This window comes from Sinohyriopsis cumingii, chromosome 15 (genome assembly GCF_028554795.1).
Source record: "Sinohyriopsis cumingii isolate HCF-2022 chromosome 15, ASM2855479v2, whole genome shotgun sequence".
Classification (NCBI taxonomy): domain Eukaryota; kingdom Metazoa; phylum Mollusca; class Bivalvia; order Unionida; family Unionidae; genus Sinohyriopsis; species Sinohyriopsis cumingii.
Window position 1 is genome coordinate 48,878,620 of NC_142975.1, and position 19,234 is coordinate 48,897,853.

The following is a 19,234-nucleotide window of genomic DNA, read 5'->3' on the forward strand; positions in this document are numbered from 1 at the left end:
ATAAAAGGGAAATGATAAAATACACATGTAGCTGACATCTAAGATTCTGCGTTTTCGTAAAATAAAGTTACATTGTAATTTGTACACACTCTTGTCTTTGTGAATCCTTGAATATTTTATGTAGTGAACATGATATATTCTTAATAAACTAATCGATTAAGCTACTCTTACGAACCAAAAATAGAAAGAATATGAAATAAACATGTGACTACTGCTGTAACGGACCAAAATTGTGCCTGAAAATCGATCGCTTTTGCTGACTATTTCTTGTACAATTTCTGTGAGATTGACGTTAAAAAGTTGCATTTCGTCGAATTAAGCGGGTCCACATGTTACTTCGGACCGAAACTTATGCCCGACATAACTGGGTTATCGACTTAACAGAGGTCGAGATAAGCGGGTAAAAAATAGCATAACAAAGAAGAATTTTTTCAGGACCGGACCAAAACGCTCGACATAAGCGGGTTGTCGAGATAACCGAGGTCGAGATAAGTGGGTTTGACTGTATATGCATAAGAGTAGTTTTACAAATGCTTTTGAGAGAAACTGAGGCCTAACCGGAATTTTGCTCCGCGCATGTGTCACCAACACTGATTTGAGTTACCGTTCAGCATCACATGTAAGATCTTGAAAATGTCTTCGCCACCAAGGAAAAAGAAATGTATTGCTCAAAATGTGAAGTTTAATTTGGAATGTATCAAAAATTGCCCATGCATTCTGCCATTAAACATTGATATTCATCGTGCTTTTTGCACTCGGTGTGCCATCGCAGAGACAATGTGAGGAAGCACATCAGTTGCAAAAAACACCTATTAGTTGGGAAAATTAAGAATTCGCAGATTTCAGCTCTGGAATATTTTAAGCCATCGGTGGAAGACCTGAAAGCTACCAACGCTGAAGCATTATTTGTGAGTTTTCTTGTCAAACACAATCTACCTTTATCAGCTGGAGACCATGGTAAACATTTGTTCTGACAAATGTTCCCGGACTCGAATATCGCTTCCAAATTTTCCTGTGGAATAACCAAAAGTGCTGCAGCTCATGTGCATTCCTCACAGCAACAGTGACAGTGAAAGATTATTTTCTCTAGTGAGGAAAAATAAAACAGACTTTAGGGCCTCCTTAGCTACGGAAAATTTGTCAGCAATTTTAGTCAACAAGATCAACCATCAGACAAGAAGTCTGAACTGTTTAGAAAACAAATTTATGATCAAGCATTTGAGGAAGTTAAAGTCTGCCACAGTATCATGTCTTGATAAATAAATATTTCTGCATATATCATGATATAGCATAGTATTGATGATCAGAGTGGATGGAGTTATTGTCATGGTATTTTTCACTAATTCATGTCCAAATTCACGACTTTTTATCCCTATTTTCACTAACTGTGAGCCTGAAAGGTTGGCAGCTATGTACTACTCATGCTATACATTAGACATGTATATATAAACAGTATTCGCGTGTATGTACCAATTCTTGGTTCTTTAAATAAAGTAAACTATTATATACGTCTTCTGTTTTCACTACAGGTGTATTTCTCATTTAACTCTTTAACTTCTAGTGATACTGTAGTGGCTCACTGCTATGCCTAGCTGCTGGGGTCACTACTGCAGCTGATTTGTGGGCTGACTACCAGAGCCTAATGCTGCTGCAGCCAAATCTCAACTTTTTAGCTGATGATGTGGGGATATGGGCTAATTGTGTTAGTTATTTTCTGATTTATAGACTAAAACCATGCATATATAAAAGCTATAACTACCTTATATCTGTTTGATTATTTTATCCTGCTGACATCCACATGAATGATATAAAATCCAGGAATATAACACAAAACACTGTTTGTAAAAACACTAAAATTTATCTGTGAGTCTTTTATACAAAGTTATTTATCAAATATATACATGTAATTACTAAAAATGCCTAGTCACTGTGTTCTACTATTTCTTAAGTAGTTCCTCGTGGTATCTAGAGAAACAGTTATGTTTTATACATAGACGGATATCACACTGTTTGCACATGATGGACACCTCATGCCGCCTTTTTTCTCTGGTACACATTTTGCATCGCCCTGGTTTCTCTGCTTGTATGGGCCAATGTGCATTTCCACAGTTATCAATTGCAGATACAACCTTCCTCTTTCTCGATCCTCGGAATGTCCCTATCATCTGCTGTGCAAGTGCAATTCTAAAATCAAGTTGTCTCCGTCTGATTTCTTTATTTTTTTTGGTGACAAGCTTGTGGTTGGGCGACTCCTGCATAGTTATTAATGCATTAACTAATGCAACATCAAAGCAGAACCAAAACAGATATTTCCACCATTTGGTAGCTTTGCGACAGGTAGAGTACTGCATTCTTTTCTGGTCTGCCAGGTCAACCCCAAACATGTATTTATTATAAAGTTCTGAGACAATCGGAGCTGGCACTTCCTGGTAGGTTCCATTTTTTTGTCTCCTACGCACCATCTTGCTCTCGCTTGGATTGCAACTTGTTGAAAGATAATGGACAATTTTTTTGTCCTTCCAAGCTATAGCACACAGGCTTCCTTTTGTCATCAGGACACTGTCACCTCTGTTCTTTAATTTGGCAGATTTTATTTCCTCTGGCATTCCCTTTCTATTTGCTCGCACTGTACCGAGACAATAAATTTTTTCTTTCCTGAGTGCTTCAAAGAGTGCTGGACTGGAGAAAAAATTGTCCATGTAAACTACATGTGATTTCCCACGTATTTTTGATGTAAGATCAGTTATCACACGTGCACCAAGGCCCTCTTCTTTTGTGCGTCCAGCCTGGCTTTCTTCTCTTCCAGTGTACACTTGAAACTCGTGCACATAACCATTGTGTGGGTCTGCCCGCTCCCAAACTTTTATTCCAAACTTTGTTGGCTTTGCAGGCAAATATTGCTTGAAGGATAATCTACCTTTATATGCTATCATCCCTTCATCCACACTCTGCTCTTTATGACCATTGTAATTTTCGAGACACGTTTTGGAAATTTCGTCTAAAACTGGTCTTACATGACACAATTTGTCATGCCCGGGCTGGCGTCTTGGAGGATTCTGCCTGGTGTCATTTACATGGAAATACTTCGACAACTTTTCAAAACGTACTCTGGTCATAATTGTGGGAATACTTATTATCTGGAAGGGCCATGTTGATCGCCAAGCTAGACTGTATTCTGGAAGTGCCAGGATTGACATAATCAAATGTATTCCTAGAAAGGCCAGCATTTCGTCCATTGTCGTGGGTTGCCAGAGTGAATCAGGCTTTTCTTCGATACATCTTGCCGCATATCCATTCGTTTGTGCAACAATGCTTTCGATCATTGCGAGGGAAAAAAATTTATAGAAAAAATCAATTTCTTTTTTCCCCTCATCCAAAACGAAAGTTGAACCGACACTTTCTGTAAACTCTGTGACTCTCGGAGCACGTAGATCTCTTGTCCACACTTCGTCGTCTTCATCATCGGATTCTGTCTCAATTTCTGACAGACTTGACAAAGAAGATAGATCAATGTCACTACCAATGCTTCTTACTTCAATGTGGCCAAATTCGTCCTCAGAAAAACCAGAAAATTCGGAATCTGAATCACTATCATAAGCTAACGCCATTGTTTTCACTGTCAACTACAAATGCATGTATTAACAAACACGCGGTACAAATTTGAAAAAGAAACCCGGATTTAGTCAGAACAATCATTTGTTAACTCTATTTTGATTGGTTGAATATCCTTTTACTTCCATATATTGACCAATAAGACCAATTGTAACATGAACATACAGAGCGGATCTATCCGTCACTAGGGTATAGGAAGCATAAAAGGCAAGCGGATATATCAGTCACCGGGAGTAATAGTGCTCTGTTTACAAGCGGATTTATCAGTCACTGGTGAGGCTAGGCACATTTATACAGCGGATATACACGTCAGTCGAAGTGAAAGAGTTAATATACATTGATTTAAGATGGTAACTGTGCTGATGAAGCACGTATTTTACCGCCTGTATTTATTACCTACACACCTCCCTGCAATTTTTTGGGGGGTACATGCATAATTTTTTTCAGCTAAATGACCTGGTTGCTTATAACATGGTTCGGTCTATAACGCAGTCAGGTTCTATGGTTCCCAACTACCGTGTTATAGCGGGGTCACACTGTATACATAATATAAATTTGCTTAATACCTATGTTTCTATTTAAAAATAGAGAGACTGTAGGAAAATAGATATTTTACATTTGATAATGCATTTATTTCAGGTGACAACAGTTAGACATATGCACTAACGGTAATGCACAATGCAAAGACCATGGAAGTAGTGCAAAACAGTCATGTAATGATTTATTTTGTAATATTATGGCTGTATTGCATGTTGCCAATAAAGTAACAACTATCCCATCTTTTTCAATTTTCATTGCCTATTACATTAATAGTCTTGGAAAAATATTCACTACTTTTTCTGGCAACATTTTTTGAAAACTGGCAACAAAATATTGAGATTAGTGATTTCTTTTTGGCGACAACCTTTTAAAAGCCAGGACAATCCCTGTAATATGTATGCTGGAAGTTCAACAGCCTCACGAGGCCTCAATGGCTGGTTGGCTGCTGATATTAGGATGAGTACGTGCATGGTATTGATAATTTGTTGTGAGCAGACAATCAGCGGTAGTTTATAGCAAGCGTGTTAAAAACTATTTACTTTTAAGAATATATTGTCTTTCAATTAACCCCAAATCATTCCTTAATTTCCACTATTTAATTCTGATTCAAAATTCAAGCCATGTCAAGATGAATGTTGCGATTAAATTTATATTTGGGAAATTTGTTTACATCGGCACCGATTATTTCTGCCGCTAATGATTGTCCCAATAATCAGCCTGATTATGAGTATGACCGATTAATCTGTACAGCTTTACATTTCCCTGCAGCCTGTGGCCGGATGTGCCTGTCACACACTGGGCTCGCCAGCCACCAGCGTGCTTGCAATAGGCATGGACATTTCCTACAGATACATCTACTTTTTTCGAAATGTGCAACCATATGGCCACTTATGTTGAAGAGTTTCCTTATTTTCTACTTATAGTAACTGTACACGACATGTTTCAAAGAAAACATGGGTTTCTTGAACTGTAAACCAAGTGTCACAGATGGATTCTGTTAAAACTGAAGAACATGCTGCATCCGGAAAAGGACAAATCAGCGGTGCTTTACACACATTTTCAAAAGGAATTAAATAACGATGTAAAACATCACTCAGAATTTGTGGACTTGACTTTACAACCAATCAGTGAAAGATAGACATTTCAGCTAGTGAAAGCAGATGTTGTGTAAATAATTTATCATTTAGTTTTGTGTCTATATTCTCATTCAAATACATACATAGCCGATTTGTGACAAGAATTTTAACTAACTGCAGATCATGGTAAATAGCAAAGAGAAATGTAAATTTTTCATATAGTTTACTGTAATTATGGCATGTAATATACAGATAGCTGTTTTTATGCTCAGACTTTCTGCCACTTATATCATTAAGAATTACACTTACGTCTCTTTAGGGTTGGCAAGTATGAACCTACAACAAAGCAATTAATGTTCACATTTAGCACAATTTCTATTTAAATGGATGATGAGGATTGACAGGTACCTGGTAGATGTTTTCTCATATTTTACCAGCTATACTAAAAGGTTTTAGTAGTTTATTTTCTTGGAACATGTTGACATCTAAACACTGTTGTCTACATTGTACTATTTCTCTGGACACGTATATTATTGTAATAATCTTTTACAGCGTGTACTGGTACTTCTGAAAACATGTCTAAATATGTTTCACCTGAAATTATCTGCACTCAGGAAATTGTTCATTCTGTACATAGCTTTCACTGAACTTAAGTCTTCACTCATTATCTACAAGCAATTATAATTTCCTGAACTACATTTTTAACCTTTAAACCATTGGTTAAATGACAAATAATGTATTTGCATAAATTTACTCCCTTGTCTTTAACTATTCTACCTTGAAATAAAATCTTCATCACTGTAGGTGCACTTTCAACTTCTAAAATAATCTATACTAGTTGCCATCAAAGACTTTACACAAACCTTAAATGTTTTCTTTCCTGATAAATATTGTTTGAGAATATTAAGTGTGATGTAACAGTTTTTATTGCATTTGGCAGCTCTGGTCAATTTTCCACTGCCAACATCGACATGGGTGAATCAAGTGCACTGAAGAAAACAAGTATTTTTTTAAATAAATCTTAACAAAAACAAGTATGCCCTAAACAAGATTTGGGGTACAAGACAAACATTTGCTGGAAATCCCCAATTCCATGCTCATGGTGCAACACTGAAGCATATACCGGTACATAAATGCTTAACTGTTCTACAAGCTACAGGTCATGCTTACTGGTTTCTTACCAAATGCGCCTGGAGCTAGCACACCCACATCAACATCTATATTCATCAGTCGAGACAAATGAAAACATTTCTGGTCTGAATGAATAGGTTTTGCAATCTTCTTAAATTCAGACATGTTTTACTTTATAATTATGTAATCTGGTTGATACTATTTTGACACACTTTACAATTGTGTAGTCTGATACCGTTTTGATACACTTTACAATTGTGTAATCTGATACTATTTTGATACACTTTACAACTGTGTAATCTGATAGACAATATTGTGATGCACTTAACAACTGTGTAATCTGATAGACAATACTGTGATACACTTAACAACTGTGTAATCTGATAGACAATACTGTGATACACTTAACAACTGTGTAATCTGATAGACAATACTGTGATACACTTAACAACTGTGTAATCTGATAGACAATACTGTGATACACTTAACAACTGTGTAATCTGATAGACAATACTGTGATACACTTAACAACTGTGTAATCTGATAGATAATATTGTGATACACTTAACTGTGTAATCTGATAGATAATACTGTGATAACTTAACAACTGTGTAATCTGATAGATAATATTGTGATACACTTAACAACTGTGTAATCTGATAGATAATACTGTGATACAATTTACAACTGTTGATACCCTATATACTCATTTACAAATTGGGCCTACGCAGTTTTTTTTTAGGAGTAATCAAATAAATAAATAACATGCAATGGCAGATCAAAGTATATGCTATCCGCAGTTGTACCCAACCTGTGCATGAGTATATACGGTAAATTCATTAGCCCCATGTTAAGTTGAACACTTTCTTCCAACCCAAGAGTAACACACTGGGGATCTGAAAATCCCCGCCTACCTCACCAATTATTATCCATTATTTGTATTCATGCCAATGCATGTGAACTTAATTTTGTAAGCAAGTTTGGTGGTTTTCTAAAGCAAGATCTTTTACTTTTCTTAATCATTGCTGACTGTGATATTTAAGAAATAGAAGTTGTAATTTACATATTATGTGGCCACTCCTTCTGCACTGGGAAAGTGGCCTGTTAAGACAGATGGCCTTTCCAGAGGAGGACTATATTTGTGAGATGTGTATGTATATATATTAGGAAAGATACATACAACTTAAAGCAGTTAATATCTTCATTTAAAAGTAGCTTTAATTATTAAAATGTTTCAAGGAAACATAAATGAATAGTTCTTATTCTTTGGCGTGAAATGTAAGTGGGGTATGGTTGGCATGCGCATTTTGAAACCATTTAATAACGTTATTTAAATTTTGTTAAGTACGTTGTTTCATATTTAAAATAATTCTCTTTCCTTTATTCCATTTCCCCCACCACTACAGAATATTCTCGTTACCTTTCACTATCTTGTTTATTTGAGTCTTCCCAACATAAAATTTGTCCACAAGTTAGCCCTCCCCAATGTCATCAAGTTAAACAACTTTTACGTTTTTCTTGTCAAGTATTATTTCTTCGTTTACATGTTAAAGTTTTGTAATCATTTATTCCTATGTTGCTAATTGTACAGTACTGCAATTTAATTTTGCAGACAAAACTTGAAATGCCTTATTTAAAAAGGAAGCTATAAATGTACTGCCACGTGATTTTTTGGGCTTTGTCTGGTACCCTGTTTTGTTCAAGGTTAATTTCTGTTTGTGTGTTCATCTACAAAATCTATTTTATCCTATCTGAACAATTACATCTGGTTGTAATCATCAATTCAAGAAATTTTTTTTTTAAAAAATTAAAAAAAATAAAACATTGTTTACAACACTTCCTGTAAACATTTGCGTTAATGATATAATAATAACCTTAGTGGTACATGTACTTCAGCTAACACTTCTTTTAGAAAAGAAACACTGTCATCTGGAAACAGACACCAGGAAAGATAATCAGATTACTTACTTTGCCATAATTAAACACTAGTTCTGGACATGTATTAATAATAAAATGTGGCTGTTTGTGAGGGGTAAATTTTACATGTGTGCACTAATATAACGGGTGGCTTTTCTTGAGGGGTACTTTTGAACATAAATTGGTCGGTGCCAAGGGATTCTGACTAAAGAGTGGGTGCCTACTGGTCAAGGGGGTTGTTCATGATGGGGAGGGGGGACCACTGTATATATGTTTTATCAGCCAAGTAATTCATTTCACAAAACTATGAACATTTTACAAATACTTCAATGTTTATAGCAAAATCAATATCAACAAACCTGTTGGCATCATGATACAATCTTTACCTTATTATAGGCACCAGAGAGTTAACTTTGAAGATTGGAGAGAATAGCGGGAGAAAAAAAGACTACAGGAAAAAACAGGATTTAGGATTGTTACAGTTGACTGAAGTCAGTGTATCACAAGAATAGTGAGTAACCGTTGAAAAAGAACTGTACAACAACCAATTTCACTGTCTACAAGGTCCTGCCAATTTTGATAACCATGGTCACCATTTGAAATTTCTTTTGAAAACAAATGCATTTATTTGCAAAGTAGCGTATTGGGAAGAAACAAATACAAAAATGCATGTTTCAAATATAGACAGGAATGGTTACTCAGGAATTCAAATGGATTATTCATTCTGCAGAAAATGTTTCCAACATTACATAATTTGAATCAGTCATCATTGCAAGGGACAATATTATGGTTTGCACATTTCCTTGTCACCTAAAATAACTCTCCTGGACAGTGGCCATTTTAGCAGAAAATAAAATAACAGAAAACCTTGCTGTAGTTGTTGGAACATTTAATATTAATGAATCCACATTAATATGTAATTGAATTTGTAACTCAGGCCCCACTTTTTCATTTCTTGAATGTACACTGAATATATGAATTATTTATCAATTTTACACAAAATTAAAATATATAAAGAAATATAATCAAACAGATTTCACATTATGCCATCAAGGAAAGAGGTTCAAACTAGAATTGAGACACTAATACCAGCTTTTCCATTCAGACCTTAAACAATCCCTACCCCACCTCCCACTTTTCGAACTTGTCCTGCTGGTTTATATTTTAATATAACCCATGCAGTAGTCTATTTCATTCATTTAACTTAAGAGAAAAAAATATATGTATGTTTACTATTGCACTTGCTTTAGAATTAGCATAGGTATATGATTGGTATACATCATGTATAAAGCACTGGGCTAAACTGGCTCAATTAAATGCACAAATCAATTTGGGGATCTTTAATTAAAAATAATGTTGTTTTATTTTAAACCAGGGTGGAGCTAAGGTAGGCAACGTAAAACAGGGACAGTCAGCTGACCAAAGGCTTGACCTAACACAAAAATTTGCTGAAATCTTAAGTAGCAAAACAATATCTTTTCACTGTCATCGGTTGTATCGACTACAAGAACTACATCTGAATGGAGGAGAAAACTCGCACTTCTTTTTGGCACTAGTATTAGCAAATATAATATTAAATTCAAATAGGAAAATATACTGTGTTTCCCAGCTGAACACAAAAATCAAATCTAACTTCAAATGTGTCACCTTGGCAAGCAGCTTGGTTTCTGGATAGATGGCAAATTCACCTATGTTATGCCTTTGATCTTGCAGCTGAAATGACCACAGGGAACCTCATATCTGAATTAAAATGGAATGGGTGATGTCTAGGCTCAAAAGTTTATAATTCCTGCTCTATATACTACCTCAGATTACGCTTTCTATTCACTAATTCATTATAAATATGTATCCAGTCATTTTAGACTGGACTGCTCTTTTTCATATTTGTATAACTATATAATACAACAACAAAAAAAAACTGCCACATTAAGAAAAACAATAATATTCTGATCTGTTACTTTAAGGAGAACCATTACTGGTAGAAGGATCTGAGTGTTCTTTTGTATCTTCCTCAAGAAAGATAATCCAAACAATCTCTATGTATTATGCCCCTTTGGCAAGTGTTCCAACATTTAAGTTCTCTGTATTCAACAGTAATGAAGATAACCAAGACAATCACAATTCATTTTGTCCCTTTGGTAATTTAGTACCTTAAAGTGTTCCAACAAGCAATCTGTATGCAACAGTTCTCTCCATGCAACTGTAAGCAAGACAATCACAATTCATTTTGTCCCTTTGGTAATTTAGTACCTTAAAGTATTCCAACAAGTTATCTGTATGCAACAGTTCTCTCCATGCAACAGTAAGCAAGATAACACAATTCATTTTGTCCCTTTGGTAATTTAGTACCTTGAAGTGTTCCAACATGAAGTTATCTGTTTGCAACAGTTTTCTCTATGAAACCATAAGCAAGACTACAATTCATTTTGTCCCTTTGTTATTTTAGTACCTTAAAGTGTTCCAACATGAAGTTATCTGTATGCAACAGTTCTCTCCATGAAACCGTAAGCAAGATAACACAATTCATTTTGTCCCTTTGGTAATTTAGTACCTTGAAGTGTTTCAACATGAAGTTATCTGTATGCAACAGTTCTCTCCATGAAACCATAAGCAAGATAATACAATTCATTTTGTCCCTTTGGTAATTTAGTACCTAGAAGTGTTTCAACATGAAGTTATCTGTATGCAACAGTTCTCTCCATGAAACTGTAAGCAAGATAACACAATTCATTTTGTCCCTTTGGTAATTTAGTACCTTGAAGTGTTCCAACATGAAGTTATCTCTATGCAACAGTTCTCTCCATGAAACCATAAGCAAGATAACACAATTCATTTTGTCCCTTTGGTAATTTAGTACCTTGAAGTGTTCCAACATGAAGTTATCTGTATGCAACAGTTCTCTCCATGAAACCATAAGCAAGATAACACAATTCATTTTGTCCCTTTGGTAATTTAGTACCTTGAAGCGTTCCAACATGAAGTTATCTGTATGCAACAGTTCTCTCCATGAAACCGTAAGCAAGATAACACAATTCATTTTGTCCCTTTGGTAATTTAGTACCTTGAAGTGTTCCAACATGAAGTTATCTGTATGCAACAGTAAGCAAGATAACACAATTCATTGTGTCCCTTTGGTAATTTAGTACCTTAAAGTGTTTCAACATGAAGTTATCTGTATGCAACAGTTCTCTCCATGCAACTGTAAGCAAGATAACACAATTCATTTTGTCCCTTTGGTAATTTAGTACCTTAAAGTGTTCCAACATGAAGTTATCTGTATGCAACAGTAAGCAAGATAACACAATTCATTTTGTCCCTTTGGTAATTTAGTACCTTAAAGTGTTCCAACATGAAGTTATCTGTATGCAACAGTTCTCTCCATGAAACCGTAAGCAAGATAACACAATTCATTTTGTCCCTTTGGTAATTTAGTACCTTAAAGTGTTCCAACACGAAGTTATCTGTATGCAACAGTTCTCTCCATGAAACCGTAAGCAAGATAACACAATTCATTTTGTCCCTTTGGTAATTTAGTACCTTGAAGTGTTTCAACATGAAGTTATCTGTATGCAACAGTTCTCTCCATGCAACTGTAAGCAAGATAACACAATTCATTTTGTCCCTTTGGTAATTTAGTACCTTAAAGTGTTCCAACATTAAGTTATCTGTATGCAACAGTAAGCAAGATAACACAATTCATTTTGTCCCTTTGGTAATTTAGTACCTTAAAGTGTTCCAACATGAAGTTATCTGTATGCAACAGTTCTCTCCATGAAACTGTAAGCAAGATAACACAATTCATTTTGTCCCTTTGGTAATTTAGTACCTTAAAGTGTTTCAACATGAAGTTATCTGTATGCAACAGTTCTCTCCATGCAACTGTAAGCAAGATAACACAATTCATTTTGTCCCTTTGGTAATTTAGTACCTTAAAGTGTTCCAACATGAAGTTATCTGTATGCAACAGTTCTCTCCATGCAACTGCAAGCAAGATAACACAATCACTATTTATTCTGTCAATCGGGTATGTAGTACCTTGCAGGATTGAAACATATAAGCTCACTGCAGGTAAAAGTTCAAATTGTCTATTGCATCTAAGGTAAATAACAGTCTACTTGACTGAGGAATAAATTTTGACGAACAGCCAAGGAATTTGGCTGGGCTATCACCACAAGATATGAGAAGTCAAAAACTTTACATTCTGATGCGAAATCGTATATCAAGAAACATCACAACAATAAAACATTTTCACTTCAATCACCTATTTCCTTATATCTACATAAAAGAACCAACAATCTCAGAACCTGCATTGGAAGGTGATTTGTGTCAAGTGCCTTGTTCAAATACACACCACTGAACATGATCTGGGTTGATTCAAGGTAGATTCACACTTGTACCTGATTGGTGATAAGTCTGGCACGCCAATACTGGCACGTCTCATTGTCAACTTTTATATGCACATGGGTAAACACTGATCTTGTTAACCAAAGGGTAAACATTTTTTAATGCGATTTTTTTTGGGCGGATATTATGTATCCATTTGTCAACATGTATCAATTGTTTTATATTATATCCATTTGATAACACAAATTAAAGAAATGAAAAATTGTGTATTTGCATAAATTTAGTCACTACTGTCATTATTTCACTCTCAAAATAAACTATATCTTCCTTGCTGTAAAAGTGACTTTAACCTAAAAAAATAAATGACACTATCGGCTGTCAAACACTGGACAGTGTAACTCTGTTGATGTACAGAAAGGCATTGTTTTTATCTTCTCTGCAAAGTTATGTTTCCACAGCGATTTCTTTCAGCCTCACCATTCCTTCGCTTCTCAAACACTGAAACTTCTGCACAATTTCTGAGGCATTAAATATTATTTTAAACACACCTGTGTAAATTGACCCAATGATAACGACAAATTTAGTTCCGTTATTAACTCATCTAATGTCACTACAGTCAGTGTTTCCCATTACGCACATTTGTGCACCAGGGATGCACGTTGGAGAAAATTGACACATACATTTTGTTGCCGTGCGGTTTTTTGATGCAAATGATTTTCATATGATCAGGATTTATTTAATACCTAACGCATTAGATGATGGATGGCATCATATATATTTCGAGTATAGGCACTGACTGGTTCCCCGCTTTGTTTGCTCCCTGCCTTGTCTTTCTCTATTCGTATAGCAAAGTGCAATGCAGGGAACATATAAAACAATGAACCAGACTAGCATAGGCAATGTTATGACGGAGTAGCTTCCCCATATCTCACAATTTCAATCGAGCTCAGCAAGCTGTCATCTAGATGTTTAACCTCAAGGCTTGTTGCATTAGAAAGTGATCTCCAGATTAAAATGTCATGCACTAAAATGCATTAGCGAAGAAAGTTAAAGAAGCAGAACACAAAAGAGTAACTGTGGATCGAACTTTAATGAAAAATGGAGAAAATAATTCCCTTGACTGGAATACGGCACATCCATTAGAATTACTGGTGTGACTTCTGATCACATGATTGCATAGACTGCAAAAGTGAATAATCCTTTTGTGACAGGATTTTAGAATTTTTAAAAATCTGCCCTCATTCGCCATAAGATATCTGGAGAACACTATAACCTAAGAAATTATGTGCATGTTGGTGTATTGCATGTTTAGAGAAAATGAGAGAGAGAGAGAGAGAGAGTATGTTGTGCAAGTTGCAATATCCTATTTCAAGCTGAAAATTTGTCAGTACATTTTTGACCCCCACATTTTTTATTTGACCCCCAGTTTTGACACCAAGGGTTTTTTTTGTACCCTACATTTCACACCCGTGGAGGATACACTACTTCAGCCAGAATCACGTCCAAATCCTGTCTCCAACATTCTCTGCCTCAAAATATGCACCTGTAATAATTTTTGGACGTTCTTTTTTTCTCTCCATGATGCAGTGTTTTTCACATTTCTCAGTGGCTACAACTTGTTGACAGTCATTGATGATGCCAGATTTTACTGAGAATGCCAATTGGCAAATTTCACAAAAGCAAAGGTTAAAAATGTCAACAGGTACTAGTATAAAATAAACAACAATCCTAAAAAGATCAAGGACATCAGGAGTGAGCAAGACAAAGAATAACAATTACAATTCAAGGCTTGCTCGTATCATGGGACTTTTGGCTGCTGTGAGGTCACCATCTACTTAATGAAGAGTAAAATAACGTAAAATCGGAAATTTTCAAACAAAATGCTAATGCTTATTGGCATCAGAAATGAGGGCACTATGAACAACAATTGCCATGACAATTTCCAATTTTGTACTGGTCAGGCATCAAAATTTAATAAGAAAACATAATTGCACACTGTCAAAATCATCCAGAACAAAAAAAAAAATTATCAAATTATTTTTCACCATATCATAAACATTGTCCCAAATTGGATAAATTAGTTTTTCCCACAGGTTCCAGACCATGTTTGACCTTGTGAGTAAAGTGCATTTTTTGACCTTATTCATTATAAGTTGTTGAAGAAAGCATCAACAGAATTTCTGATCCAGGTTTCTATTATCTGTAAACTGGATTCTTGTCCAAATGTGATGACTCAAATCTTATGAAGTACTCTGAGCAACTGGAAAACAGTTGCTATGTCGAGCAGTGTTTATGACATTTACACTACCTATTTACATTAGCATTAATGTGCATAGAAAACTTTTACTTCTTACATTGCAGACGAAAGAGATGATTGTCTACCTTCTCACTACAGTTATGTACGTATATGCAACAATTAGTGTATGGAATTTTTGTGCAGTCAAGCTGGAAAATAGGATAATTATACAGGGATGTTCTGAAGAAGCTTTAAAATAAAAATGTGATTACTTTTCTTCAGTGGACATGAACTGTAAAAAAAAAAACTACATTAAGAACAATGCGTATATGGCAAATTTTAAACTCTTGTACATAAAAATGACTCTTACCAGATCTGATATGGTATCCTGATTCTGGATGCGGAAACGATCTATCTGAAGACTGGTTTCCTCATCATTATCGTTGTATTGATATTCGAGGTCACGACTGGCAATATGGGTGTACTCTCTGTATAAAGAAAAATTTGCAAGTAAAAGCAGCATTGCAAATAGGATTTGGAAACTATAATGTAAAAACAAAATAATTTATTAAATTCTACAGATTCAAACAGAGCAGTAACAAGAATAATAGTGTCTAGAGTAACTATGCAATCCTCATCAGGGTAAGAGGCAAACATGGGGATAAATATGAATAAGTTACTACTCTTACAACAACCATACAATTTCACATTTCATAAGCAGAATCAAAATTTTCTCTGGCAAATTTTTAAAAAATTCGTTCTGAAGAGCCACATTTCCACTGCACTTAGAATGCTGGAGAGGCCCAATCTGACAACAGATACTGGGCATGATTTTTTTAAACACTTATTTGCAAGCTAGATTTTGAAACAAGTTTCTTTACTTTCCTGTTCTTTGACCAAAAAATGTTTAAGTATGTCACATCAAGTGGGGGAGAGACTTTATAACAAATAAAACACAAATTCACCTCTCGATAAGCACAGAAATGCTGACCATTGGTATAATATTCTAACACATTTGTTGTCCACTAGAATACCAATAAATTGCACACTCAGAGAAATCCCATCAACTCATTTGTCCTTCATATAATATTCTTTGAAGGATGTGCCTTTTCTCTGAGCTACTCAATCCAAATTGGAGTAGTTGGAATCTCTGTGCACAGGTAGGTAACGCCCGTTATCGAAGTCCAGCCACTAACTGTTTTGCAGATCGGTCATGGCTAACACAAAAATTTAAAATGGGAAATTTCATGGGGGAAAATGACATGTAAAAAAAGGGACATATTACATTGAGAAAAATGTGTGTCCTCTGCGAATTTCATGCGAAAGCTCAAGTCTCAGAGAGCCCTGCCCATTGTTCTGTGAATCAAATTAATGCATGAAATTGGAAATTCTGCATGATATTTGAAATATTTTACTCTGGGACTGAAGATTATTTTCAGAGCAAATGTTAACGATTAAATTGGTTAAGGATTAAATTGTAAGACCACAAAATGGAGATCTGCAAAGGACAGAGTCTTAACACAAAAAGAATTCTGATGATAAAAATTGGTTTAACTTACCCATTCTCTGTGACCTCTCCCAAAGTATTCCAGAGGTACTCAAATGTTTCCTGGGACATTGGTGGGTTTGGAGGTGTAGCGGTTGTGGTCACCGAGCTGACACTGGCAGTGGATAGCTGGGACATTTTATGCGGCAAGTTGATGCTACCAAATCTAAAATAAGAAAAACAACTTTCTGAACTGACTGATGGATCAGAGATGGAGGAGAGATAGTTTCAGACCTGTCATCTCAAGTGGAATGAAAATCAGGATGCCAAAGGGAAAAAAAAACAGGATGGGGGGGGGGACAGGATAAGCATTTGCGACTATATATTTATAAAAAATATAATTTTTTCCATTTCATCTTTTGTGTTGATATTTAGTGTCAATTCAAGATGCCAAATATCAGCACAATGAAAATGGAAAAATGATAATTTTCATGGTGTTATGGTATTGTATTCCTTGCATAATGTATGCACCATTTTGCTCTTTTTGAAGAAGGTGCAGCCATCATCAATCACTTTGGGTTTTTTGAGTATTTTTAAAGAGCAGGATGCTGAGCAAAATAAAAGGAAATCTGAATTTTCCGATTTTTCAACACAAATTCTGGATGCTCCCAAGTAAATTGGGATAAGTGGCAGGTCCAAAGTTCCATCCACATACAGCATAGCAATTTATGTCAAATTCAAAAAGAATTCATTACTGTGAAAACTTGTATTGAAAGTACAATAAATTTTTAGTATGTAATGAAAATGTTACAAAAACTGCATAAAATTTGAAGTTGTGATACGCTATAAATTTGTATATGCTATATACTTTGAATCAAGAAGTTGATTCAGACAGTCCAAGCAGCCTGAGTAAATACTTGACCAACGATTGTATTGGTCAGCATCTTTTTAACATTAGACAGGTTAATGCAATCTGCAATCCATCAATTAACAGAGAATAAGCATGGAGTAGCAAGTAGAAAATTTCTGCTTCTTACTCTTTAGTACAGTAGCAAATAAGAAAACCATGCAGTAAAAATGTCAATTGGAACTGTTTTTTCTTCTCCAAAATTCTTACTTGCAAAAACTGTCTACCAGATATTTCATCAAGGTACAAAAACCATAAAAATGTAGCAAATGTTCTCCCAGACAACTAGGCCTCGGTTTGATACTTCACTGATCAAAAACATTTTGCCATGTTGCATCCCAAGTGCAGCCACCATTCTTCAAATACGTTTGAGAAAGAGATAAATGTGTGCTCAGAACCACTTAAAACGTAAATCTAATGTCATATTTTGACAGTACATCTTTTTTACCAACCACCAAACTATAAATGTGAAAACAAAGATGTGAGAAATGGTAAAACGTTGTTCTCTTCACAAGTGTGTCCATGTAATGCAGATAATAATACAGTATAACCTATCTTGAAAGACCACATTTCTTTCTCTTATAACAGGTCACAATGTTATATTATCAACAAATTTGTGCATTGAGAATGTGGTCTCTCAAGACAGGTTTAACTATAATAATAATAATAATAATAATAATGACTTTATTTAAAGAGAATAACACAATTAGGTAAGAACTAATCTACCTTGAGGCCCTCATATGATGGAATTTATTTATTTTAGCTGCATCTCTGAAACCACTGGATATATTGGGTTTGGAAGAGGGAAACAGAGTGGGCATTTCTAATCTCAATTGGAATACTATTCCAGAGCAAATATCCAGAGTATTGGAAACGTTTTAAAAAATAATTCTTTATTTGGTTTGAGAATTTTATACTGTTTGGTAGACATGGATCGCAGGTGGGGAATATTACCAGGTAGTCTATACTGGAATAGGGATTGTAAATATTCAGAAGCACTATTATTGGATATCCTGTACATTAATTTGGCTTTTCTCAAAAGGATTCAGTCTTTAATAGGTAATATTTTTAACTTACCAACTAAATTTTCCTTGCTTTCTTTCTGAATTGATATTAGCCCAAATGCTCTTGTTTGAAATATGCTAGCTTTCCTAAATTTTTATCTGCATTGCCTCATACTGTATTACAGTAGTCTAAATAGGGTTGTATGTAACTGTTATAAAATAGTTTTCAGGGAGAAAATGTCTTATCCTACTGAGAAGCCATAAACGTGAATGGACATTTTTTTAATGATATGTTTGATATGTTCAGTCCATGATAAGTCATTATCTACCAAAATACCAAGTAGTCTATCATGACAGACCATTTTCAAATTTTATTAAAATTTTTATTAAAATTCAAGACACTTGTAGGTGTAGACTTTCTTAGCTACATGTATATTATTAATACATGTGCATGGATATATTTTTCTTAATAAAGAAAATAATATGTTAAATTCATAACAGTTGCTGAAAAATGCACTGCTGGAGAATGACTTGCATTTAAAAATTAATGTCGTCAAATTAAACAAAATCGAGAAAAGATATAAAATTAAACTGTGAGAGTACAATTACGTAATAAAGGTAAGCATAATTAGGTATGCACATTATCAACAATACCCTACACGCATTTCACGTGTAAGAACAAGAGTTATCAATGTATGTTAACCTGAAATAAGCATGTTCTTACGAGAAGAAGAACCTTAAATATTTGGTGCTACTTTTAAATGAAGATATTTGATGCTTTGTAGTTATCTGTAGTTACTATATACTGTACATATACTTGTCACAAATATGTACAGATGGTACTTGTCACAAAAAATGGTGCCAAAAAAGAACGTCTGCTCAAGGACACACGGTACTAATGATATGGAAAAAATGGAAACCAGCCTGGAAATGGGTGAACATAAAATTGAGTATATGTGGGTTTGGCTGACCAGGATTGGT

General features: G+C 34.9%; 1 protein-coding gene across 8 annotated transcripts in view; it reads right to left on the reverse strand.

The window, feature by feature from the left end:
* The window catches only part of LOC149781770 (tumor protein 63-like), a 154,305-nt gene that overhangs the window by 37,801 nt on the left and 97,270 nt on the right, over positions 1-19,234 (reverse strand). For all 8 annotated transcript variants that reach the window (XM_089935917.1, XM_089935916.1, XM_089935915.1 and 5 more), the window contains 2 exons: positions 16,416-16,568; positions 15,227-15,344 (listed from right to left, as the gene is read on the reverse strand). In XM_089935917.1, the coding sequence (XP_089792043.1) occupies positions 15,227-15,344; positions 16,416-16,568 (271 nt within the window). The remainder of the gene's footprint in view (positions 1-15,226; positions 15,345-16,415; positions 16,569-19,234) is intronic.